Genomic DNA, 26,805 nt, shown 5'->3' with positions numbered 1-26,805 from the left:
AGTAAAGAAAAACGAGTGGCCATCATTACTTTAAGAAATGAAGGTCAGTCAGTCAGCCGAAAAATTGGAAAAACTTTGAAAGTAAGGGCTATTTGACCATGAAGGAGAATGATGGGGTGCTGCGCCAGATGACCTGGCCTCCACAGTCACCGGACCTGAACCCAATTGAGATGGTTTGGGGTGAGCTGGACCGCAGAGTGAAGGCAAAAGGGCCAACAAGTGCTAAGCATCTCTGGGAACTCCTTCAAGACTGTTGGAAGACCATTTCAGGTGACTACCTCTTGAAGCTCATCAAGAGAATGCCAAGAGTGTGCAAAGCAGTAATCAAAGCAAAAGGTGGCTATTTAGAAGAACCTAGAATATGACATATTTTCAGTTGTTTCACACTTGTTTGTTATGTATATAATTCCACATGTGTTAATTCATAGTTTTGATGCCTTCATAGTCATGAAAATAAAGAAAACTCTTTGAATGAGAAGGTATGTCCAAACTTTTGGTCTGTACTGTATATATATATTCACTTAGCCTACATAAACTTATTTATTTTTTTAATCTTTTGAATTCATGTTATAAACCTTCATAGTACCCACAGACCTTAAAAGGATTTTCCGAGATTTAAATACTGATGACCTATCCTCTAGTCATCAGTATCTGATCAATGGGGGTCCAATACCCAGGACCCCCCCTGATCAGCTGTTTGAGAAAGCATCGGCGCTCCTGTGAGCGCAGCGGTCTTCTCCATGCTCACCAAGCACAGCACTGTACATTTGATAGCAGCTGTACTTGGTATCGCAGCTGAGTCCCATTCACTTTTATGGGGCTGAGCGGCATCTAGGCCATGTGATCGATGAATGTGTCGTCACATGGCCTACGGAAAGCAGGGTGAAGGCCAAGGTGCTACTGTGAGCGCTGCTTACTTCTCAAGTATCTGATTTATAGGGGTCTCGAGCTGTCCCAATAAGATAGTGATGACCCATCCAGGTCATCAATATTTAAAGGGGTTGTCTCATTATAGACAATGGGGGCATATCTCTAGGATATGCCCCCATTTTCTTATAGGTGTTGGTCCCACCACTGGGACCTGCACCTATATAGAGAACGGAGCCCCAAAAGTGAAGGAGGGTGCACTGCATATGCGTAGCCGCCCTCCATTCATTTTCTATGGGGACGGCAAAAATAGCTGAGAGCTGGCTCGGATATTTCTGTCGAGCCCATAGAAGTGAATGGGAGCTGTGCACTCCCATTCACTTCTATTGGGAGCCGGCTCGGTGGTGGCCGGACTGGAGACCTCCAGCCACCACTTTGCGGGGCTCCGTTCCTGATATAGTTGTGGGTCCCAGTGGTGAGACCCACACCTATAAGACAATGGGGGCATATGCTAGCGATATGCCCCCATTGTCTATGATGAGACAACCCCTTTAAGTCTTGGAAAAACCCTTTAAGCTAACATCTAGAGCTAGCATTTTTTCAGAAAAAATTACTGGTGTTTTTGCTGCAGTTTTCAGATATAGAATGACAGCTTCAGCTTTAACATGGAGGTCTATGGAAATTATTAAAAGCAGCACAAACATGAGTTTTGTTGTAACATTTTTGACACTGTGGTCGTTATGTTTTTCTTTTTTAATGGTGTATTTGAATGGTGTTCTTTTTTACCAATGATTTTTTTTTCATATTGTTCTACTGTGACAATATATAGGGTACATATGTACTTTCTTATATAAAAATGCCTGCAAAAAGCCATAAAAAAATGTAAGTGCTCAAACACACTATTTGGGCCACAAAATGCCACAAAAACATCTTAAATTTTTCTTTTTTTTTAATTCTAAAGTCCTGCACAAGTAAGCAGTTTTCAGATGTTTTTTTTAATAACAAAAAACTGCACATAAAAAACTGGCAGCCCTGATTGTCATTTGATTCACCTTTTGGCATGTACACAGTCAGTGTACATGCAAAATATGTTCTAACCCCAGCCATCTGCTGTCAGCTATCAAGGGAGGAAGCCCCAGGGGTCCAGGCTTCAAGGAGGTCCCAGGTGGATAAAGTCACACCTCAACCAGCTGGTTGGAGGCAAGCTAATCCTGCAGGAAAACCCCCAGCAGGAGGTCTCAGCTTTTGCCCAGGATCAATGATACCTCCCAGACATATTGGCACCTACATTTCATAAGGAAATATGAATCGTCTGTCTATCCCAGGCATAATTTGGTTATCTTTTTGCGATCCTGGGGCAAAGCCAAACATCCACATGGTCCTGGCTTGATGCTAGGACGCCCGGGAGGGGAGATATACATAACTCCCCACAGAAACCACATTGCAGCACCATGTTTGGACTCTGTTTGTAGCTGAAACCCAAGTGGATCAATTGGGCCCGGAACCATCTTCCTGCGACATTCTGGTCTGGGGCTATGAGCCCTAAGGTGTTTTATGGGTCATTTTCTGCCAGCACCAGAGAAGGAGGAGTGGACCCTACCCATAGGTGGGGAGGGAAGTAGCTGGCTACAGATCATAAGCCCATGCAAACCAGCGGGCGGTGTCTTTTCTTAAGGGGGTCACATCGTGCCAATGTGTTTGGAGAGACTGGGAACCAGCTGACATCACTGCCCCCACGTGACTGCAGCCAAGGACTATTCCACCAAAGGAACTTTCATCTCTGCTTAACCCCGTTGTACCTATATCACCTGTATCTGTAACCTCAGACCGCTGTATATATTCTGTGTGTATAGTGTTATATCAAGTGTGCCCTTAAGGCAATTAAATATATAATTTAATTTTGTGCTGTCTTGTATCTCGATCATGAATCCCCACGTCCGTGTTTCGGCCTAGTTATAAGCTACCGTGGGCTGGTTTCTCACCCTATATAATCCAGTTACCGGACTGGGCTAATATCAAACGAGAAGCTGGTGGCAGATTACTCGGGCTGAGAAGGCGCTGTTTCACGGTGGCAGTGAAAAGGCTCTCTCAGCTTGTTGCCTCTCTGTGCCTGCGTGGACAGGAGGTGTCTGTGTGAACTGTACCAAGCTGACCTTGCTTGCTCCTCTGTAGGGCGTAATGTCACGCTTTGGTAACAAGTGACCATACTGCGTCTCATGAGCTCGATGTAGGTGACGTCAAGTGGGCACGAGGCGTGGTATTCATCACACTGGCAATGCCCTTAGTCTTTAAAAATAATTAACAACAAATGTTCTTCTCACCTCGGCCATCTGCAAGGCACCTGTTGTACCCCACTGGACTGAAGTACTCAAATATAAACACCGCCACTGCAGACACAATTAGGAGCATCACAAACATCATGACCCAGACATCAGCACTGAAGGGCTCTATAGAGAAATTAAAAATACATTTGCATCAGAAGACTGGAGGTCAGAGAATTGGGTAAGAAAAGAAGCTGAGGAATAAAAAGAATGAAGATCGTGAAAGTTGAAGAGGTCAAGAACAAAGACAAATTTAAGTATATAGAAATTGGACAACATAATATTGAAACAATTCATCTAGTATACGTTACCAAGAAATGCAGAGGGAGAGACTGTTCCATTGCTTCTCGACACCATGACACTAATACCAGTCTCTATAAATGGCACTGAAAAATCCACCACTTCTGAGCGCTCCTCATTGATGGTAAGGGACCCAACAGCCATGTATGCTCGTTTTGTTACCACCTAATGAATATAAAAAGATAATACAGTTTTAGAGTTATAATGTGACAAACCGAAGAATGCACAAATTCAATACATCATAAACTGATAAATTCTCCAGCTTCACATCACATATTACAATGCTGTCTGCCTGCAGCTACCACTAGGGGGAGCTTAGTGTATAGGAATTTATACAGTGAAATGGAAGTTATTATAATATCTTTGCACTGAGGTCCCCTAATGGCAGCTGCATCAAAATACAGTTTTCTTTACCTCGGAACAGAAGAGTAAGAGAAAAAGGAGATCAGCACAGGGCCTACCTCCCTCCCAGCTCCTATAGCAGTCACTTGGTTTGCTTTTATTAAAGGTACACTACTGATTTGATAGGTTCCCTACTGCTAGAGGAAAAATATAATTCAACATAACCTGACTAAACGTTTTCTAGAACAATTAAAAGCAATGGTACATGCAAAGCTAACTAACCAGCAATATTCTAATGTAATTTATTTCATTCCAGCTCAGTTGCATCCATATATTTTGAATCCTTTCATTATGGCTAGCTGAGTCATGTGACCACAGTCTGACCTGAAAATCAAATATTTCTTTACTTTGTAGATTACAGGATTACATTATCATATATCAAATCCCTCCGGGCAGCTATAAAACACCTCTCCTCTTCCTCTCATCCACTGCCAGTGCCAACCAGCCTTAAATCTACCCCAGCTCCCTTGCTGACATAGATTTAGATCATTTTCTACACCAAAAACTGGTGTAGAAAATGACAAATGAAATGGGCATGCCAGCCCTCCCTCTTCCCCACCCGTACCACACACCCTTTTTTATAACTGGCGTACGTGGCATGGAAGAGGAATAAGTCTCAGATTCGGCCGCAATTCCCCTTTGTGACCGAATCTGCAACAGATATATGCCCTAATTTCTTCATTTGTGTCTCATCAAATGGACTAGTAGTGCAGTGATACAGTAGGTGTGCCCCCACAATAATTAGCTACCGAATTATACAACTACCCTGACTCACACTTCCTGTCTACACTATCTGTGTGTGCTGTGTGCAGAGAGTCCAGTGTATTTTATGAGATTCTAGTTCACACTCCTGTTCCCTGCCTCCTGCTTGTAAGAGCTGACAGGGAGAAACCTATCACAAGCAGAATACAGGGGAGAGCAGGTGAAGCTGAAGGAACACGTGACGCTCTAAGGGTCAGTTAAGGGACAGTTCTAACACTAATCTATCACTTGCTGCCTCATTAAAGGGCGCAAAGGATTTAATAAAGCTGACAACTCATAAATGGCACATCAACTAAAAAAGACATACATTAATCCAGTGGCGTAGCGTGGGGGGGCCAAGGGGGCCGTTGCCCCGGGCGCCAAATTGTAGGGGGCGCCAGGCAGTAGGCAGTATAATCCTCCGTTCTGCCTCATAAGCTTCAGGCCAGGCCTGAAGCCTATAAAGCAGTAGAATAGCGCAGGAGATCGTGATTAGATCACCGTGACCTCCTGCGCCAGGTCTCGTGAGATGACGCGATGACACGTTGATGTGTTCCTGACCGCCTGTGCCGGGATGCCCGAGCAAAGGCTACAAGAGGTGATTAAGAGAGGTGAGTATTTTTTTTATTTTTTTATGTAAGTACTAGGGACCATACTGGGGGCACTATGGAGGTGGGGGAAAGAATGGGGCAATTACATATATATAATGGCCCGCCTGTATAATTATTATATATAATGGCCCATCTGTATAATATATAATGGCCCCCCTGTATAATTATCATATATAATGGCCCCTCTGTATAATTATTATATATAATGACCCCTCTGTAATATTAGGATATATAATGGCCCCCTCTGTATTATTATTACTACTGTACATATATATATAATGGCCCCTATGTATAATTATTCCCCCCAGAATTATTTTTATAATATATAATGGCCCATTATATATCCTAATATTACAAAGGGGCCATTATACAGAGGGGGCCATGGCGGTCTTATCTCCAAATGAAGACGTTGAGGAAAGACTACATCACAGGAGATGTCACTGGATGGATGAGGTATGTGGTGCTGTATTATACTGTATATTTTGTAGTGATGTATGTAATGTCCAAACACATATTTGTTTCACGGAAGGGTTGGGAGGTGGATTGAGAATATGGCCCACCCTGCTGCACCCTGGCCCCAGACTTCAGGTCACACTGTGCATGTTCTGAAATCTGGGGGCTCACACCCATCTACTACATTATCTGTACTCAGAGAATGATCACTGTATTATCTGTGGTGTTACATAGGACTGCTACATTATCTGTAAAAAAGGCGTGTCCACAGGTTGGGGGGGGCACAATACATGGCTTGCCCCGGGTGCTGGCAACCCACGCTATGACACTGCATTAATCTTTAATAAAAGTCTATGGTGCATTATATAAGCTAAACAATGCCAGAGTGCTTATTTAGGCTTTTGTTTACTTGGTTATTAAGACCTTAAACCCTTCTCTATGACGTACTACTATGTCATGGGAACCACTGTGTTCCCCCAATTTGACGTAATAGTACGTCATAGTCATCGCGCGGGCACCTAAGCAGTGCGCGCGCGATCACTGCAGGGGCCTGGCAGTCCGTGGTAGCCGGGCCCCTGCTGTATCCGCCGGCATCGCTGTAAAAGCCGATGGCGATGACGGCGGATTAACCCCTTCTATGCCGCGGTCCATGCTGACCGCGACATAGAAGGGGTTTGTGTCGGGTGAGTGATCGCATTGAGTCCCCGCGCTGCTGTGGCGGGGACCCGATGCGTCGGAAGGCAGCCAGATGCCGTTCAGAGGCTGCCCAATGCCTTGCATGGCATCGGTAACTGCCTTCTACGGGTGCCAAGGAGATCCAGCCTCAGGCTGGGTCTCCTAGGCAACCTGTTAGTGTATGACTCAGTGTCATCCACTTACAGGCAATGCATTACAATTCACATGTATTGTAATGCATTTCAGAGGGGATCAGACCCCCAAAAGTGAACATCATAAATAAAGTAAAGAAAAAAAAAGTTAAAAAAAGTGTGTTTAATAAAATGTATAAAGTAATAAAATTAATAAAGTAAAAAAGAAAAAAAACACCCCTTTCCCCTTATTTTATAATAAAAATCTGAAAAACAAAAAAACACTGAGTAATGACCGGCTCTATAAATAGATCACATGATCCACCCTGTCCGATAAACACCATAAAGAATAAAAACGGTGTAAAAAAAAAAAGCAATTTTTGTCACCTTACATCACAAAAAGTGCAACACCAAGCGATCAAAAAGGCGTATGTCCCACAAAATGGTATCAATAAAACCGTCACCTCATCCCGCAAAAAATGAGCCCCTAAGACAATCGCTAAAAAAATAAAAAAAATATAGCTCTCATAACATGGAGACAATAAAAAAAATGTTTTTGTTTCAAAACTGCTATTATTGTGCTAAAGTGAAATACCTGTAACAACCAGCTCTATAAAAATATCACATGACCTAACCCCTCAGGTGAACACCGTAAAAAAAAAAAAATGTGTAAAAAAAAAAAGCCACATTACATCACAAAAATTGCAACAGCAAGTGATCAAAAAGTTGTATCCCCCCAAAATAGTACCAATCACCTAATCACGCAAAAAATTAGACCCTACCTAAGAGAATCGGTCAAAAAATTAAAAAGCTATCCCTCTCAGACAATGGAGGCACTAAAATATGATTATTTTTTGTTCCAAACTGCTATTATTGTGCTAAAGGGAAAAAAAAAAAAAAGTATACATATTTGGTATGGTCACGTCCGTAACAACCAGCTTTATAAAAATATTACATGACCTAACCACCCAGGTGAACACCGTAAAAAAAAAAATAAATGTGTAAAAAAAAAAAGCAATTTTTTTGTCACATTACATCACAAAAATTGCAACAGCAAGTGATCAAAAAGGCGTATGCCCCTCCAAATAGTACCAATCAGACCAACACCTCATCCCGCAAAAAATGAGACCCTGCCTTACTATGGCTCTCAGACTATGGATACACTAAAAGATCATTATTTCGGTTTCAGAAATGCCATTATTGTGTAAAACTTAAATAAATAAGAAAAAGTAGACATATTAGGTATTGCCACATCCGTAACGATCTGCTCTATAAAAAAGTCACATGACCTAATCCCTCAGGTAAACACTGTAAAAATAAAAAATAAAAACGGTGCTAAAACATCTATTTTTTGGTTACCTTCCCTCACAAAAAACGTAATATAGAGCAATTAAAAATCATATGTACCCCAAAATAGTACCAATAAAACTGGCACCTTATCCCATAGTTTCCAAAATGTGGTCACTTTTTTGAGTTTCTACTGTAGGGGTGCATCAGGGGGGCTTCAAATGGGATATGGCATCTAAAAACCAGTTCAGCTAAATATGCCTTCCAAAAACCATATGGCGTTCCTTTCCTACTGCGCCCTGCCGTGTGCCCGTACAGTAGTTTACGATCACATGTGGGGTGTTTCTGTAAACTGCAGGATCTGGGTAATAAATATTGAGTTTTTTTGGGCTGTTAACCCTTGCTTTGCTACTGGAAAAAATGGATTAAAATGTAAAAGCTGCCAAAAAAGTGAAATTCTGAAATCTCATCTCCATTTTCCATTAATTCTTGTGGAACACCTAAAGGGTTAAAAAAAGTTTGTAAAATCAGTTTTGTATACCTTGAGGGGTGTAGTTTCTAAAATGGGGTCACTTTGGGGTGGTTTCTATTATGTAAGCCTCACAAAGTGACTTCAGACCTGAGCTGGTCCTTAAAAAGTTGGTTTTGGAAACTTTCCGAAAAATTTCAAGATTTGCTTCCAAACTTCTAAGCCTTCTAACGTCCCCAAAATAAAATGTCATTTTCAAAATAATCCAAACATGAAGTAGACATATGGGGAATGTAAAGTAAGTACTATTTTTGGAGGTATTACTATCTATTATAAAAGTAGAGAAATAGAAATTTGGAAATTTGCTAATTTTTCTAAATCTTTGGTAAATTTGGTATTTTTTTATGAATAAAAATGATTTTTTTTTTACACATTTTTACCACTGTCATGAAGTAAAATATGTGACGAGAAAACAATCTCAGAATGGCCTGTATAAGTAAAAGCGTTTTAAAGTTACACATGTCATATTTGCAAAATATGGCCTGGGCAGGAAGGTGAAAACAGGCCCGGGGTTGAAGGGGTTAATGATACAATATCTTTCAAATATTTTTCCCTCCCAACATTTGTACAGCCATAACTATTTTTACTGACATTGCTGTATGCTTGTTTTTGTTTACGAGTTGTATTTTTTTTTTAAGTTAAAGGGGTTGCTCCATGAAAGTATTGTATAGTATCAACCCTGTGTGTCCTTCTCCTTATTTCTTTATTCTCCTCGCTGAGGTGGATGCAAATATTCAATTCCATCTTTTAATTGCCACCAGCTCTGTTTAGTGTTAGAAGCTGCCACAGTTACAAGGAGAAAGGACACACCCCTAGGCTGTGATTGGGAGAGAGCTAAAGCTGAAAGGACATGGCTCCTGAGAAGGACAAACCCCCTGCAAGGACAAACCTACGGCACAATGAATGGGGGAAGCTCTAAGGCCCCATTTACAAGACTATATTTCCGCACCTGCAAAAAGTGCAGATTGGATGCGGACCCATTCATTTCAATGTGTGCTGTCCGCATCCATACATCCATCCCACAGTGCCGCAAAAAAAAAAAAAAAATAGAACATGCGGACAAGAATAAGCATTGTTTTAATGGAAAAAACACGTCACACGGAGGTCATCCATATTTTCTGCGGATCCCAGTTTTGAAGACCGCAAAATACATACAGTCAAGTAACGTCATGTACTATATGATGTCTGATTTTCATGTTTTACATTGATTATGGGATAACCCCTTTAAGAGAGTTAATAGCAAAAGATTTTGCAGTTAAAAATATAATATGCGAAAAAAATCAGATAGAAAATTCTAGAAATATTTTTGAAATGTATTGATTTGCATTTATACAGCCAAATATCAAGCTTGCCCAGATATTTTATAGTTTTGTCAGGGCTGTATTTACAGCTCACACTGCCCTAGGCACTTAGCTTATTTCTGAGCAATCATAATTATAATTGGTCATGGTCAATGTTAGCAAAGAATTAACAATAAAACTATTGTTTATCATCAATGGTGATGCCATAAAAATGAATATTATTGATGCCATGACTAATAAATATTAATACTGCTTATAGTGATATTTATACAGGTCATTGAAGCCTGGGGCTGTATACAAAGGTTAGCCATACTTCCAAATAATAATCAGTACAATGAGAAAATATCTCCACCATGTTGTGATATGATAATACCACTATACAGTGACTGATAACATATTCAAAAGCATTTTATCGTGGCACCAGAGGTGCAATGTTTGTTGTCAGTGAATTGCATTACAGTCATACTGTATGCACCTATGGCATCACTAATAAAGTGCAGTTATAAAGGTGAAGAAACATACAAAATTTTTTTAATATTTTGATTACAATTTTATAATGGTGCTAATTACAGGAAAGATGTTAGGGTATGCAAATAAGCTCTTAGCAAGCTTTTCCCCTTATGCCACCGGATGTAAGGTAGCTATCCTATAAGTCAGTGTTCGACCTTTTAAACAGGCCTTGAGACACAAACTGGTTTATAATTAATGGAGTTGTGCAGCCTGTTTATATTGATGGCTAATCCTCAGGACAGGTCATTAATATCTGATCTGCGGGGTCCAACACCCAGTATCCCCACCGATCCGCTGTTTGAAGAGGAGGAGATGTTCCATAAGAGTGCAGATTCCTCTTCATTGTCTCTCCTGTCGCAGTGGCATAGTGTGATTACAAGTACTCACTCCATTCAAGTGAATGGAGAGAGTACTTGTAATTACTCTGCACTTTCGAGTTGACGGACAGTGTAATGAAGTGGAAGCAGCACTCATATGGAGTGTACCCTGAGGATAGATCATCAATATTAACAGACTGCACAACCCCTTTAAGCCAGGAAAGGGGTTGTAATTTACTGAGCCAAATAGGCAGAACCCAAGGAAAGCTGGGTGGCAATGTCTGTTGTTGCAGTTAAATTGACTATATTCCTGGCCACTCAGCTTCCCCACACACCTATATAAAGCCTGCCTTGTTATGCTGAAGTACAGGAAAGGGGGTGTGCAGTGACCTAGTGATTCTCTGATAAATGAGGTTATGTGACTTTACTGTGTATAGTATGTCCCATAGACTGTGTATGGAAGAAATAGTTAGTCACTGGCCCCAGACATAGTTGCTGGTGTGAGCTGTAGGATAGTGCAGCATTCAGCTAGCAGTTTGTGTGCTACCAGAAGCCAAAGAGTGAACAGCTATTGTGGCTAGCTGGTGCTAGAGAGAAGCAACAGACAGGATACATCAGCCCTGCAAGCTGAGAGTAACTATAAATGTTATTGGATACCTATGTCAGCCTCTGAAAGAAAGAAACATTGAACTTTGCAGAAGGTTGAGGGCCATTACAAAGGGACAGTGCGTGGACAAAATATCAGTGCAAGGTAAATCATGTATGAGGCCATTGACTTCACTGCATTTAGTTAAGGAGAACCTTCAGGCACCTTGCCATACTACTGTGATAGACTGGCTATCTGTTTAAAGACTACACACCACAATTGGATATTGTAGTGACATACTGAGAGCAAGAATTAATTGTGAGAGAGACTCTGCACACCTTGGCTGAAATGGGAACTTTGTTAAATGCCTTCAGTAAAGTACAGTGGATTGTTTACCCCCAAATCTAGGCTCATCATTGCCTTGCATTAATTCTTCCCAATACTCTGAGGGAGCACTGCCTTTCACCTAACCTTAACCCAAAGACCACAACATCAGACAGGAGCCCTAAAACCAAAGGCCCAAGGGGAAGAAAGGGTGCACCCTACCTATCACTGCAAAGCCCATGGAGCACCAGAGTTGGGACTGCTTTCATGAATACTACTACTCCTATGCTCTCCACCACCACCACTCCTGTTATCTCCTTCTCCCCTCCTGGTTCACTGCATGTGTATAATACGAAACTAAATTGGCACGTTTTTCATTCAAGTTCATTCATTTCATTCAATTATAGAGTAATGCAAGACCTACGGCACTATAAATCAGAAATGGCCAAGAAGCTACCCAAACATAGCAGCAGTTACACTCCTCTCATCTACTGTTTCCCAGGCACCTTGAGGAATATGGAACAAAGATTAAACTGAGCAGACGAGGAGACCTTGAAACAGTTATCTGGCAGCAGCACTAAGGTGGAAGAATTAACACAAATCATTAATTTTCTCTGTGAACTGACACTCCCCTCCCTGACACACTAGGCACATGCTCTTTTGTGCCTTCTTGTGTTTTTATGAATGTGAAAGTTGGACAATAAAGAAGCAGGACAGGAAGGGTATAGTCATGGACTGGACCAAAGCATATCCAGTATTGTATCTGAAGAAGAAATGTCCAGAATAAACTACATAATTTTAGTACACAGGCCAAGAATAAGTCTAATGGAAATATAATTGTGGTTGAAAGATAAGGAGGAAGCGGAAGAACAGCAACAACAAGATGAATGGATTCAATCACATAAATCATGAACATGCCAATAAGATGTCTATAGAATACATTATAAAAAAAAAGAAGTCTGTATAATACACTCTAACCTGCAAATATTCATGGCTACATTTTAATTGTGTTGAAGTAGGAATAAATTTTATAATATCTTGTGATAAACTTACTACAGTCCTGATCAAAAGTTTAAGACTAGGGATGAGCGTACCCGAACTGTATAGTTCGGGTTCGTACCGAATTTTGGGGTGTCCGTGACACGGACCCGAACCCGAACATTTGCGTAAAAGTCCGTGTTCGGGTTCGGTGTTCGGCGCTTTCTTGGCGCTTTTTGAAAGGCTGCAAAGCAGCCAATCAACAAGCGTCATACTACTTGGCCCAAGAGGCCATCACAGGCATGGCTGTGATTGGCCAGTGCACCATGTGACCCAGCCTCTATTTAAGCTGGAGTCACGTAGCGCCGCACGTCACTCTGCTATGATCAGTATAGGGAGAGGTTGCAGCTGCAACGTTAGGGCGAGATTAGGCAGATTAACTCCTCCAAAAGACTTGATTCTGTGATCGATCTGCAGCTGTGGATCATTGAAGTGCTATTATTGACTTGCTCACTTTTTTTAGGGTGCCCAGAGCATTTTTAGATCACTTTTTTTCTGGGGTGATCGGCGGCCATTTTGTGACTTGTGGTGCGCCAGCACGAGCTATCACCAAGTGTATTTAACCATCGATAGTGTGGTTATTTTGTGCTATATCCTACATCAGCTGCAGGCTGAGCCTGTGTCACCCAAGTGCATTTAACCATCAACAGTCTGATTATTTTTTGGCCATATACTACATCAGCTGCAGGCTGAGCCTGTGTCACCCAAGTGCATTTAACCATCAACAGTGTGGTTATTTTTTGGCCATACAGGGAGTGCAGAATTATTAGGCAAGTTGTATTTTTGAGGATTAATTTTATTATTGAACAACAACCATGTTCTCAATGAACCCAAAAAACTCATTAATATCAAAGCTGAATATTTTTGGAAGTAGTTTTTAGTTTGTTTTTAGTTTTAGCTATTTTAGGGGGATATCTGTGTGTGCAGGTGACTATTACTGTGCATAATTATTAGGCAACTTAACAAAAAACAAATATATACCCATTTCAATTATTTATTTTTACCAGTGAAACCAATATAACATCTCAACATTCACAAATATACATTTCTGACATTCAAAAACAAAACAAAAACAAATCAGTGACCAATATAGCCACCTTTCTTTGCAAGGACACTCGAAAGCCTGCCATCCATGGATTCTGTCAGTGTTTTGATCTGTTCACCATCAACATTGCGTGCAGCAGCAACCACAGCCTCCCAGACACTGTTCAGAGAGGTGTACTGTTTTCCCTCCTTGTAAATCTCACATTTGATGATGGACCACAGGTTCTCAATGGGGTTCAGATCAGGTGAACAAGGAGGCCATGTCATTAGATTTTCTTCTTTTATACCCTTTCTTGCCAGCCACGCTGTGGAGTACTTGGACGCGTGTGATGGAGCATTGTCCTGCATGAAAATCATGTTTTTCTTGAAGGATGCAGACTTCTTCCTGTACCACTGCTTGAAGAAGGTGTCTTCCAGAAACTGGCAGTAGGACTGGGAGTTGAGCTTGACTCCATCCTCAACCCGAAAAGGCCCCACAAGCTCATCTTTGATGATACCAGCCCAAAACAGTACTCCACCTCCACCTTGCTGGCGTCTGAGTCGGACTGGAGCTCTCTGCCCTTTACCAATCCAGCCACGGGCCCATCCATCTGGCCCATCAAGACTCACTCTCATTTCATCAGTCCATAAAACCTTAGAAAAATCAGTCTTGAGATATTTCTTGGCCCAGTCTTGACGTTTCAGCTTGTGTGTCTTGTTCAGTGGTGGTCGTCTTTCAGCCTTTCTTACCTCTGAGTATTGCACACCTTGTGCTTTTGGGCACTCCAGTGATGTTGCAGCTCTGAAATATGGCCAAACTGGTGGCAAGTGGCATCTTGGCAGCTGCACGCTTGACTTTTCTCAGTTCATGGGCAGTTATTTTGCGCCTTTGTTTTTCCACACGCTTCTTGCGACCCTGTTGACTATTTTGAATGAAACGCTTGATTGTTCGATGATCACGCTGCAGAAGCTTTGCAATTTTAAGAGTGCTGCATCCCTCTGCAAGATATCTCACTATTTTTGACTTTTCTGAGCCTGTCAAGTCCTTCTTTTGACCCATTTTGCCAAAGGAAAGGAAGTTGCCTAATAATTATGCACACCTAATATAGGGTGTTGATGTTATTAGACCACACCCCTTCTCATTACAGAGATGCACATCACCTAATATGCTTAATTGGTAGTAGGCTTTCGAGCCTATACAGCTTGGAGTAAGACAACATGCATAAAGAGGATGATGTGGTCAAAATACTCATTTGCCTAATAATTCTGCACGCAGTGTATATTACATCAGGGGCAAGTTGAGCCTGTCACCCAGCGCCTAAAAAATAGACCTGACATTTCTATTCAACCAAATCTGCACAGTTTTAGCTGGTCAAGTTATTTGTAGTGACCGTAAAAGCAGACTTTTTGTTCTGGGTTGAAAAAGCATTCCCAAATTTGCCATTCTGAAAATAACTAGTTTGTGATATTTGAGGCCTACTTGAAATCTATCCCAAAAAGAAAATCTTACATTGAAGGTATTGATAGTGTGATTCAGAAAAACCTAAGACACACGCTAGCGTGCTGATAGAAGTGTCATTCTGTGATTAAACCTATAACTGTCACACAGCGCAAAAAAAAAAAACAGGTCTCACATCTCTATTCAACCAAATCTGCACAGTTTTAGCTGGTCAAGTTATTTGTAGTGACCGTAAAAGCAGACTTTTTGTTCTGGGTTGAAAAAGCATTCCCAAATTTGCCATTCTCAAAATTACTAGTTTGTGGTATTTGAGGCCTACTTGAAATCTATCCCAAAAAGAAGATCTTACATTGAAGGTATTGATAGTGTGATTCAGAAAAACCTAAGACACACGCTAGCGTGCTAATAGAAGTGTCATTCTGTGATTAAACCTATAACTGTCACACAGCGCAAAAAAAAAACAGGTCTCACATCTCTATTCAACCAAATCTGCACAGTTTTAGCTGGTCAAGTTATTTGTAGTGACCGTAAAAGCAGACTTTTTGTTCTGGGTTGAAAAAGCATTCCCAAATTTGCCATTCTGAAAATAACTAGTTTGTGGTATTTGAGGCCTACTTGAAATCTATCACAAAAAGAAAATCTTACATTGAAGGTATTGATAGTGTGATTCAGAAAAACCTAAGACACACGCTAGCATGCTGATAGAAGTGTCATTCTGTGATTAAACCTATAACTGTCACACAGCGCAAAAAAAAAAACAGGTCTCACATCTCTATTCAACCAAATCTGCACAGTTTTAGCTGGTCAAGTTATTTGTAGTGACCGTAAAAGCAGACTTTTTGTTCTGGGTTGAAAAAGCATTCCCAAATTTGCCATTCTGAAAATTACTAGTTTGTGGTATTTGAGGCCTACTTGAAATCTATCCCAAAAAGAAAATCTTACATTGAAGGTATTGATAGTGTGATTCAGAAAAACCTAAGACACACGCTAGCATGCTGATAGAAGTGTCATTCTGTGATTAAACCTATAACTGTCACACAGCGCAAAAAAAAAACAGGTCTCACATCTCTATTCAACCAAATCTGCACAGTTTTAGCTGGTCAAGTTATTTGTAGTGACCGTAAAAGCAGACTTTTTGTTCTGGGTTGAAAAAGCATTCCCAAATTTGCCATTCTCAAAATTGTTGTGAACGGGAACAATGAGGAAAACATCTAATAAGGGACGCGGATGTGGACATGGTCGTGGTGGTGTTAGTGTACCCTCTGGTGCTGGGAGAGGACGTGGCCGTTCTGCCACAGCCACACATCCTAGTGAACCAACTACCTCAGGTCCCAGTAGCCAGCAGAATTTACAGCGATATTTGGTGGGGCCCAATGCCGTTCTAAGGATGGTAAGGCTTGAGCAGATGCAGGCATTACACTGCGTGCAGAATTATTAGGCAAATGAGTATTTTGACCACATCATCCTCTTTATGCATGTTGTCTTACTCCAAGCTGTATAGGCTCGAAAGCCTACTACCAATTAAGCATATTAGGTGATGTGCATCTCTGTAATGAGAAGGGGTGTGGTCTAATGACATCAACACCCTATATCAGGTGTGCATAATTATTAGGCAACTTCCTTTCCTTTGGCAAAATGGGTCAAAAGAAGGACTTGACAGGCTCAGAAAAGTCAAAAATAGTGAGATATCTTGCAGAGGGATGCAGCACTCTTAAAATTGCAAAGCTTCTGAAGCGTGATCATCGAACAATCAAGCGTTTCATTCAAAATAGTCAACAGGGTCGCAAGAAGCGTGTGGAAAAACCAAGGCGCAAAATAACTGCCCATGAACTGAGAAAAGTCAAGCGTGCAGCTGCCAAGATGCCACTTGCCACCAGTTTGGCCATATTTCAGAGCTGCAACATCACTGGAGTGCCCAAAAGCACAAGGTGTGCAATACTCACAGACATGGCCAAGGTAAGAAAGGCTGAAAGACGACCACCACTGAACAAGACACACAAGCTGAAACGTCAAGACTGGGCCAAGAAATATCTCAAGACTGATTTTTCTAAGGTTTTATGGACTGATGAAATGAGAGTGAGTCTTGATGGGCCAGATGGATGGGCCCGAGGCTGGATTGGTAAAGGGCAGAGAGCTCCAGTCCGACTCAGACGCCAGCAAGGTGGAGGTGGAGTACTGGTTTGGGCTGGTATCATCAAAGATGAGCTTGTGGGGCTTTTTCGGGTTGAGGATGGAGTCAAGCTCAACTCCCAGTCCTACTGCCAGTTTCTGGAAGACACCTTCTTCAAGCAGTGGTACAGGAAGAAGTGTGCATCCTTCAAGAAAAACATGATTTTCATGCAGGACAATGCTCCATCACACGCGTCCAAGTACTCCACAGCGTGGCTGGCAAGAAAGGGTATAAAAGAAGAAAATCTAATGACATGGCCTCCTTGTTCACCTGATCTGAACCCCATTGAGAACCTGTGGGTCCATCATCAAATGTGAGATTTACAATGAGGGAAAACAGTACACCTCTCTGAACAGTGTCTGGGAGGCTGTGGTTGCTGCTGCACGCAATGTTGATGGTGAACAGATCAAAACACTGACAGAATCCATGGATGGCAGGCTTTTGAGTGTCCTTGCAAAGAAAGGTGGCTATATTGGTCACTGATTTGTTTTTGTTTTGTTTTTGAATGTCAGAAATGTATATTTGAGAATGTTGAGATGTTATATTGGTTTCACTGGTAAAAATAAATAATTGAAATGGGTATATATTTGTTTTTTGTTAAGTTGCCTAATAATTATGCACAGTAATAGTCACCTGCACACACAGATATCCCCCTAAAATAGCTAAAACTAAAAACAAACTATAAACTACTTCCAAAAATATTCAGCTTTGATATTAATGAGTTTTTTGGGTTCATTGAGAACATGGTTGTTGTTCAATAATAAAATTAATCCTCAAAAATACAACTTGCCTAATAATTCTGCACTCCCTGTAGTCAATTGGGTGGCCGACAGTGGATCCAGCACGTTCACATTATCTCCCACCCAGTCTTCTGCAGAAAGCGCACAGATGGCGCATGAAAACCAAGCCCATCGGTCTGTCACATCACCCCCATGCATATCAGGGAAACTGTCTGAGCCTCAAGTTATGCAGCAGTCTCTTATGCTGTTTGAAGACTCTGCTGCCAGGGTTTCCCAAGGGCATCCACCTAGCCCTTCCCCAGGGGTGGAAGAGATAGAATGCACTAACGCACAACCACTTATTTTTCCTGATGATGAGGACATGGGAATACCACCTCAGCACGTCTCTGATGATGACGAAACACAGGTGCCAACTGCTGCGTCTTTCTGCAGTGTGCAGACTGAACAGGAGGTCAGGGGTCAAGACTGGGTGGAAGACGATGCAGGGGACGATGAGGTCCTAGACCCCACATGGAATGAAGGTCGTGCCACTGACTTTCACAGTTCGGAGGAAGAGGCAGTGGTGAGACCGAGCCAACAGCGTAGCAAAAGAGGGAGCAGTGGGCAAAATCAGAACACCCGCCGCCAAGAGACTTCGCCTGCTACTGACCGCCGCCATCTGGGACCGAGCACCCCAAAGGCAGCTTCAAGGAGTTCCCTGGCATGGCACTTCTTCAAACAATGTGCTGACGACAAGACCCGAGTGGTTTGCACGCTGTGCCATCAGAGCCTGAAGCGAGGCATTAGCGTTCTGAACCTTAGCACAACCTGCATGACCAGGCACCTGCATGCAAAGCATGAACTGCAGTGGAGTAAACACGTTAAAAACAAGGAAGTCACTCAGGCTCCCCCTGCTGCCTCTTCTGCTGCTGCCGCCTCGGCCTTTTCTGCTGCTGCCTCGGCCTCTTCTGCTGCTGCTGCCGCCGCCTCGGCCTCTTCCTCTACCTCTGGAGGAACGTTGGCACCTGCAGCCCGGCAAACATGGGATGTACCACCAACACCACCACCTGCGTCACCAAGCATCTCAACCATGTCACACGGCAGCGTTCAGCTCTCCATCTCACAAACATTTGAGAGAAAGCGTAAATTCCCACCTAGCCACCCTCGATCCCTGGCCCTGAATGCCAGCATTTCTAAACTACTGGCCTATGAAATGCTGTCATTTAGGCTGGTGGACACACACAGCTTCAAACAGCTCATGTCACTTGCTGTCCCACAGTATTTTGTTCCCAGCCGCCACTACTTCTCCAAGAGAGCCGTGCCTTCCCTGCAGAACCAAGTGTCCGATAAAATCAAGTGTGCACTGCGCAACGCCATCTGTGGCAAGGTCCACCTAACCACAGATACGTGGACCAGTAAGCACGGCCAGGGACGCTATATCTCCCTAACTGCACACTGGGTAAATGTAGTGGCGGCTGGGCCCCAGGCGGAGAGCTGTTTGGCGCACGTCCTTCCGCCGCCAAGGATCGCAGGGCAACATTCTTTGCCTCCTGTCTCCTCCTCCTCCTACTCAGCTTCCTCCTTCTCTTCTTCCACCTGCTCATCCAGTCAGCCACACACCTTCACCACCAACTTCAGCACAGCCCGGGGTAAACGTCAGCAGGCCATTCTGAAACTCATATGTTTGGGGGACAGGCCCCACACCGCACAGGAGTTGTGGCGGGGTATAGAACAACAGACGGATGAGTGGTTGCTGCCGGTGAGCCTCAAGCCCGGCCTGGTGGTGTGCGATAATGGGCGAAATCTCGTTGCAGCTCTGGGACTAGCCGGTTTGACGCACATCCCTTGCCTGGCGCATGTGCTGAATTTGGTGGTGCAGAAGTTCATTCGCAACTACCCCGACATGTCAGAGCTGCTGCATAAAGTGCGGGCCGTCTGTTCGCGCTTCCGGCGTTCACACCCTGCCGCTGCTCGCCTGTCTGCGCTACAGCGTAACTTCGGCCTTCCCGCTCACCGCCTCATATGCGACGTACCCACCAGGTGGAACTCCACCTTGCATATGCTGGACAGACTGTGCGAGCAGCAGCAGGCCATAGTGGAGTTTCAGCTGCAGCACGCACGGGTCAGTCGCACTGCGGATCAGACACACTTCACCACCAATGACTGGGCCTCCATGCGAGACCTGTGTGCCCTGTTGCGCTGTTTCGAGTACTCCACCAACATGGCCAGTGGCGATGACGCCGTTATCAGCGTTACAATACCACTTCTATGTCTCCTTGAGAAAACACTTAGGGCGATGATGGAAGAGGAGGTGGCCCAGGAGGAAGAGGAGGAAGAGGGGTAATTTTTAGCACTTTCAGGCCAGTCTCTTCAAAGTGACTCAGAGGGAGGTTTTTTGCAACACCAGAGGCCAGGTACAAATGTGGCCAGACAGGGCCCACTACTGGAGGACGAGGAGGACGAGGATGAGGAGGAGGTGGAGGAGGATGAGGATGAAGCATGTTCACAGCGGGGTGGCACCCAAAGCAGCTCGGGCCCATCACTGGTGCTGGGCTGGGGGGAAACACAGGACGATGACGATACGCCTCCCACAGAGGACAGCTTGTCCTTACCTCTGGGCAGCCTGGCACACATGAGCGACTACATGCTGCAGTGCCTGCGCAACGACAGCAGAGTTGCCCACATTTTAACGTGTGCGGACTACTGGGTTGCCACCTTGCTGGATCCCCGGTACAAAGACAATGTGCCCACCTTACTTCCTACACTGGAGCGTGATAGGAAGATGCGCGAGTACAAACGCACGTTGGTAAACGCGCTACTGAGAGCATTCCCAAATGTCACAGGGGAACAAGTGGAAGCCCAAGGCGAAGGCAGAGGAGGAGCAAGAGGTCGCCAACGCAGCTGTGTCACGGCCAGCTCCTCTGAGGGCAGGGTTAGCATGGCAGAGATGTGGAAAAGTTTTGTCACCACGCCACAGCTAAGTGCACCACCACCTGATACGGAACGTGTTAGCAGGAGGCAACATTTCACTAACATGGTGGAACAGTACCTGTGCACACCCCTCCACGTACTGACTGATGGTTCGGCCCCATTCAACTTCTGGGTCTCCAAATTGTCCACGTGGCCAGAGCTAGCCTTTTATGCCTTGGAGGTGCTGGCCTGCCCGGCGGTCAGCGTTTTGTCTGAACGTGTATTCAGCACGGCAGGGGGCGTCATTACAGACAAACGCAGCCGCCTGTCTACAGCCAATGTGGACAAGCTGACGTTCATAAAAATGAACCAGGCATGGATCCCACAGGACCTGTCCATCCCTTGTGCAGATTAGATATTAACTACCTCCCCTTAACAATATATTATTCTACTCCAGGGCACTTCCTCATTCAATACTATTTTTAATTTCATTTTACCATTATATTGCGGGGCAACCCAAAGTTGAATGAACCTCTCCTCTGTCTGGGTGCCGGGGCCTAAATGTGTGACAGTGGCCTGTTCCAGTGGTGGGTGACGTGAACCCTGATTCTCTGCTATGACATGAAGACTGATTCTGCGCTGACATAAGGCCAGATTCTCTGTTACGGGACCTCCCTCCTCTGCCTGGGTGCCTGGGCCTAAATGTGTGACAGTGGCCTGTTCCAGTGGTGGGTGACATGAAGCCTGATTCTCTGCTATGACATGAAGACAGATTCTGTGCTGACATCAAGCCAGATTCTCTGTTACGGGACCTCTCTCCTCTGACTGGGTGCCTGGGCCTAAATGTGTGACAGTGGCCTGTTCCAGTGGTGGGTGACGTGAAGCTTGATTCTCTGCTATGACATAAAGACAGATTCTGCGCTGACATAAGGCCAGATTCTCTGTTACGGGACCGCTCTCCTCTGTCTGGGTGCCGGGGCCTAAATGTGTGACAGTGGCCTGTTCCAGTGGTGGGTGACGTGAAGCCTGATTCTCTGCTATGACATGAAGACAGATTCTGTGCTGACATGAAGCCAGATTCTCTGCTATGGCATGAAGAGACTGATTCTGTGCTGACATGAAGCCAGATTCTTTGCTATGGCATGAAGAGACTGATTCTCTGCTGACGTGAAACCAGATTCTCTGCTATGGGACCTCTGTCCAATTGATATTGGGTCATTTTATTTTTTTTTTTAAATTCATTTCCCTATCCACATTTGTTTGCAGGGGATTTACCTACATGTTGCTGCCTTTTGCAGCCCTCTAGCTCTTTCCTGGGCTGTTTTACAGCCTTTTTAGTGCCGAAAAGTTCGGGTCCCCATTGACTTCAATGGGGTTCGGGTTCGGGACGAAGTTCGGATCGGGTTCGGATCCCGAACCCGAACATTTCCGGGAAGTTCGGCCGAACTTCTCGAACCCGAACATCCAGGTGTTCGCTCAACTCTATTTAAGACCACTTGAAAAATTGCAAAAAATCATATTTAGCATGGCTGGATCTTAACAAGGTTCCAAGTAAAGCTTCAACATGCAACAAGAAGAAATGGGAGTGAGACAAAACATTTTTTGAGCATTCAATTTAATTAAAATAACAAATAAACTGAAACAGGCTGTTTTTCAGCTGATCAAAAGTTTAGGACCACATGCCTTTAAAAGGCCAAATCTGTGCAAAGATATGGATTTATTGTCATTTTCTGTCGGGTAGTCACACGTTGTGATGGCAAAGGCAAAAAAACTCTCCCTTTTTGAACGTGGTCGGGTTGTTGAACTGCATAAGCAGGGTCTCTCACAATGCGCCATCGCTGCTGAGGTGGGACGCAGTAAGACAGTCATTTGGAATTTCTTAAATGATCCTGAGGGTTATGGAACAAAAAAGTCAAGTGGACCCAAAGTCAAGTGAACCCAAAAAAATGGCAACAGCACTGAGCCGGAGGATCCAATTGGCTGTCCGGCAAGACACTGGACGATCCTCGACCCAAATTAAGGCCCTTACTGGTGCTGACTGCAGCCCCATAACCATCAGACGGCATCTGAGACTGAAGGACTTCAAAAACAAAAAAACTTCTTCAAAGACCTCGTCTCCTTGAACGCCACAGAACTGCTCGTTTGGACTTTGCAAGAGAGCACCAAACATGGGAAGAAAGTTTTATTCTATGATGAGAAAAAATGTAACCTTGATGGCCCTGATGGTTTCCAACGTTACTGACATAACAAGCAGATCCCACCTGAGATGTTTTCTACGCGCCACAGTGGAGGGGGCGCCATAATGGTCTGGGGTGCTTTTTCCTTCAGTAGAACAATGGAGCTTCAGGAAGTGCAGGGGCGTCAAACGGCCACTGGCTATGTCCAGATGTTGCAGAGAGCATTCCTCTTGACTGAGGGCCCTCGTCTGTGTGGTAACGATTGGGTTTTTCAACCGGACAACGCTACAGTACACAATGCCCGCAGAACAAGGGACTTCTTCCAGGAGAATAACATTACTCTTTTGGCCCATCCTGCGTGTTCCCCTGATCTAAATCCAATTGAGAACCTTTGGGGATGGATGGCAAGGGAAGTTTACAAAAATGGACAACAGTTCCAAACAGTAGATGGCCTTCGTGCGCCCGTCTTCACCACTTGGAGAAATGTTTCCACTCACCTCATGGAAACGCTTGCATCAAGCATGCTGAAACGAATTTTGGAAGTGATAAATAATAACGGCGGAGCTACTCATTACTGAGTTCATGTGTGGAAGTTGGATTTCTGTTTTGGGGGGGTTTAGTTTTTTTTTGGAGGTGTGGTCCTAAACTTTTGATCAGCTGAAAAACAGCCTGTTTCAGTTTATTCGCTGTTTTCATTAAATTGAATGCTCAAAAAATGTTTTGTCTCACTCCCATTTCTTCTTGTTGCATGTTGAAGCTCTACTTGGAACCTTGTTAAAGGGTTTCTACCACCAGATTTGGTCCTATTTAGCTGACTGACACTAGCGATGTGCTAGTGTCAGCAGTCCATAACAGTGTTCTTACTTATCATCTGTCTGCTGCCGTTCACCTTAAAAACGTACTTTTATAGATATGCTAATGAGCCTCTAGGTCAGTGGTTCTCAACCTTTCTAAAGCCGTGACCCCTTAATACAGTTCCTCATGTTGTGGTGACCCCCAACCATTAAATTTTTTTCCTTGCTACGTCATAACTAATTTTGCTACTGTTATGAATTGTAATGTAAATATCTGATATGCAGGATGTATTTTTATTGCTACAAATTGAACATAATTAAAGCAGAGTAATTAATCACAAAGACATCCACAGATCCCCCCTAAACAGTGCCATCCACAGATACCCCCTAAACAGTGCCATCCACAGATCCCCCTCCCCTAAACAGTGCCATCCACAGATCTCCCCCCTAAACAGTGCCATCCACAGATCCCTCCTCCCCTAAACAGTACCATCCACAGATCCCCCCTGCCCTAAACAGTGCCATCCACAGATCTCCCCCCTAAACAGTGCCATCCACAGATCCCCCTCCCCTAAACAGTGCCATCCACAGATCTCCCCCCTAAACAGTGCCATCCACAGATCCCTCCTCCCCTAAACAGTGCCATCCACAGATCCCCCCTCCCCTAAACAGTGCCATCCACAGATCTCCCCCCTAAACAGTGCCATCCACAGATCCCCCTAAACAGTGCCATCCACAGATCCCCCCTAAACAGTGCCATCCACAGATCCCCCTCCCCTAAACAGTGCCATCCACAGATCCCCCCCTAAACAGTGCCATCCACAGATCCCCCTAAACAGTGCCATCCACAGATCCCCCTAAACAGTGCCATCCACAGATCCCCCTCCCCTAAACAGTGCCATCCACAGATCTCCCCCCTAAACAGTGCCATCCACAGATCCCCCCTCCCCTAAACAGTGCCATCCACAGATCTCCCCCCTAAACAGTGCCATCCACAGATCCCCCCTAAACAGTGCCATCCACAGATCCCCCTCCCCTAAACAGTGCCATCCACAGATCCCCCTCCCCTAAACAGTGCCATCCACAGATCTCCCCCCTAAACAGTGCCATCCACAGATCCCCCCTCCCCTAAACAGTGCCATGATGGCACTGTTTAGGGGAGGGGGGATCTGTGGATGGCACTGTTTAGGGGGGGATCTGTGGATGGCACTGTTTAGGGGAGGGGGATCTGTGGATGGCACTGTTTAGGGGGGAGATCTGTGGATGGCACTGTTTAGGGGAGGGGGATCTGTGGATGGCACTGTTTAGGGGGGAGATCTGTGGATGGCACTGTTTAGGGGAGGGGGGATCTGTGGATGGCACTGTAGGCGGATCTGTGGATGGCACTGCCATCCACAGATCCCCCTACAGTGCCATCCACAGATCTCCCTCCCCGACGCTCACAGCAGTATATTTATAAACTAATCAGTAACTACTTTAACTTTAATCATTGCTCATTGCTGAGCTCTTTACTTGGATTATAATTTATTTGGATATGGGATATCTTACTTTGTCTTAGCTCCGGTAATAGCAGGCAGTGCGGGGGCGGCGCTCACTCACTGACGTCACGCGCCTGCTCCTCCCACTAGGCGGCGCAGGCGCGTGATGTCAGTGAGTGAGCGCCGCCCCCCGCACTGCCTGCTATTACCGGAGCTAAGACAGAGTAAGATATCCCATATCCAAATAAATTATAATCCAAGTAAAGAGCTCAGCAATGAGCAATGATTAAAGTTAAAGTAGTTACTGATTAGTTTATAAATATACTGCTGTGAGAGGCGTGGCCCTGTATATTCTAACCCCCAGGCAAGCGTCCCTGTCACCATGGGAACGCTTGGGGGTTAGAATATACCATCGGATTTGAGTTTTTACGATAAGCCTCAGGCGACCCCCTGGAAAGGGCCGATCGACCCCCAAAGGGGTCGCGACCCCTAGGTTGAGAACCGCTGCTCTAGGTGCTATGTGGGCGTCATTAGTACCTAGAGGGCTCCATCCACTAACCATTTCAGCCGCCCATCGCGTCCCTCCAACCCGCCCTGCTACTGTTGATTGCCGTGAAACTTCTCAGTATCTCGTACCAATACTGCGCCTGCGCCGTGTGCTTCTGTATTCGGCGCAGGCGCAGTGAGTGAATGCCGCGCTCCTGGTGCCGGCTTCCTCACTGTAACGTAGTTGGTGCAGGCGCAGTGAGGAAGCCGGCGCCGGGAGAATACAGAAGCGCACAGCGCAGGCGTGGGAATTGGTACGAGATACTGAGAAGTTTCACGTCAATCAACAGGAGCGGGGCGGGCTGGAGGGACGCGATGGGCGGCTGAAATGGTTAGTGGACGGAGCCCTCTAGGTGCTAATGACGCCCACATAGCACCTAGAGGCTCATAAGCATATCTATAAAAGTACGCTTTAAGGTGAACGGCAGCAGACAGATGATAAGTAAGAACACTTTTATGGACTGCTGACACTAGCACATCGCTAGTGTCAGTCAGCTAAATAGGACCAAATCTGGTGGTAGAAACCCTTTAAGATCCAGCCATGCTAAATATGATTTTTTTGCCATTTTACAAGTGGTCTTAAACTTTTGATCAGGACTGTAGTATGGGTAATCAATGTTAGCATTAAACTGCAGCCAGATGTACTATTGTGTAAATCTGAAGAATGTGATGACCGTCTATAAATAAAGAGTAATCAAAGTACAAATCAGAACTGCGTGATTGTGCTACACTTCACTACAGCTTTTACATTCTAGGTTGTGAAATGGCGAAATTTCCTAAAGTGTGTAAATCAGAAAGTGTCAGTGACCATTTCAGGTAAAACTTATACACTGTGCTAAGCCTAGTGCTGGATCTCAATGGGTGGTGCCTGCCTAGTGCCTGCCTATCTTTAGTGTTCTTTGAACCTCTGACATGTGTACTTCCCCACTCATTAGGTGTATCACAGTGTTTCATTTTTCTAAGAGTGTTCCTTTAACAGTGTTCCTATAACCCAGGGCCGCACCGCCAAATAGGCGAGGATAGGGGATCGCCTCTGGCAGATAAGTGTTGGGTGACGGCAGGACCGAGGGTAATGAGCTCTTCCTTTGTGGAAGCGCTCATCTTTCTCTATTCAACTGTATCGCCATCCTCAGGAC

General features: G+C 44.4%; 1 protein-coding gene across 1 annotated transcript in view; it reads right to left on the bottom strand.

The window, feature by feature from the left end:
* GRIN2B (glutamate ionotropic receptor NMDA type subunit 2B) overlaps positions 1–26,805 on the bottom strand; it is a 638,757-nt gene that overhangs the window by 57,123 nt on the left and 554,829 nt on the right. The window contains exons 6-7 of the mRNA XM_040408303.1: positions 3,500–3,653; positions 3,189–3,314 (exon numbers count right to left, since the gene is read on the bottom strand). Coding sequence (XP_040264237.1) covers positions 3,189–3,314; positions 3,500–3,653 — 280 coding nt within the window. The remainder of the gene's footprint in view (positions 1–3,188; positions 3,315–3,499; positions 3,654–26,805) is intronic.

This window comes from Bufo bufo, chromosome 9 (genome assembly GCF_905171765.1).
Source record: "Bufo bufo chromosome 9, aBufBuf1.1, whole genome shotgun sequence".
Classification (NCBI taxonomy): Eukaryota; Metazoa; Chordata; class Amphibia; order Anura; family Bufonidae; genus Bufo; species Bufo bufo.
Note: the sequence above shows the minus strand (reverse complement) of the source record. Positions and strands in the feature narration are given on the sequence as shown.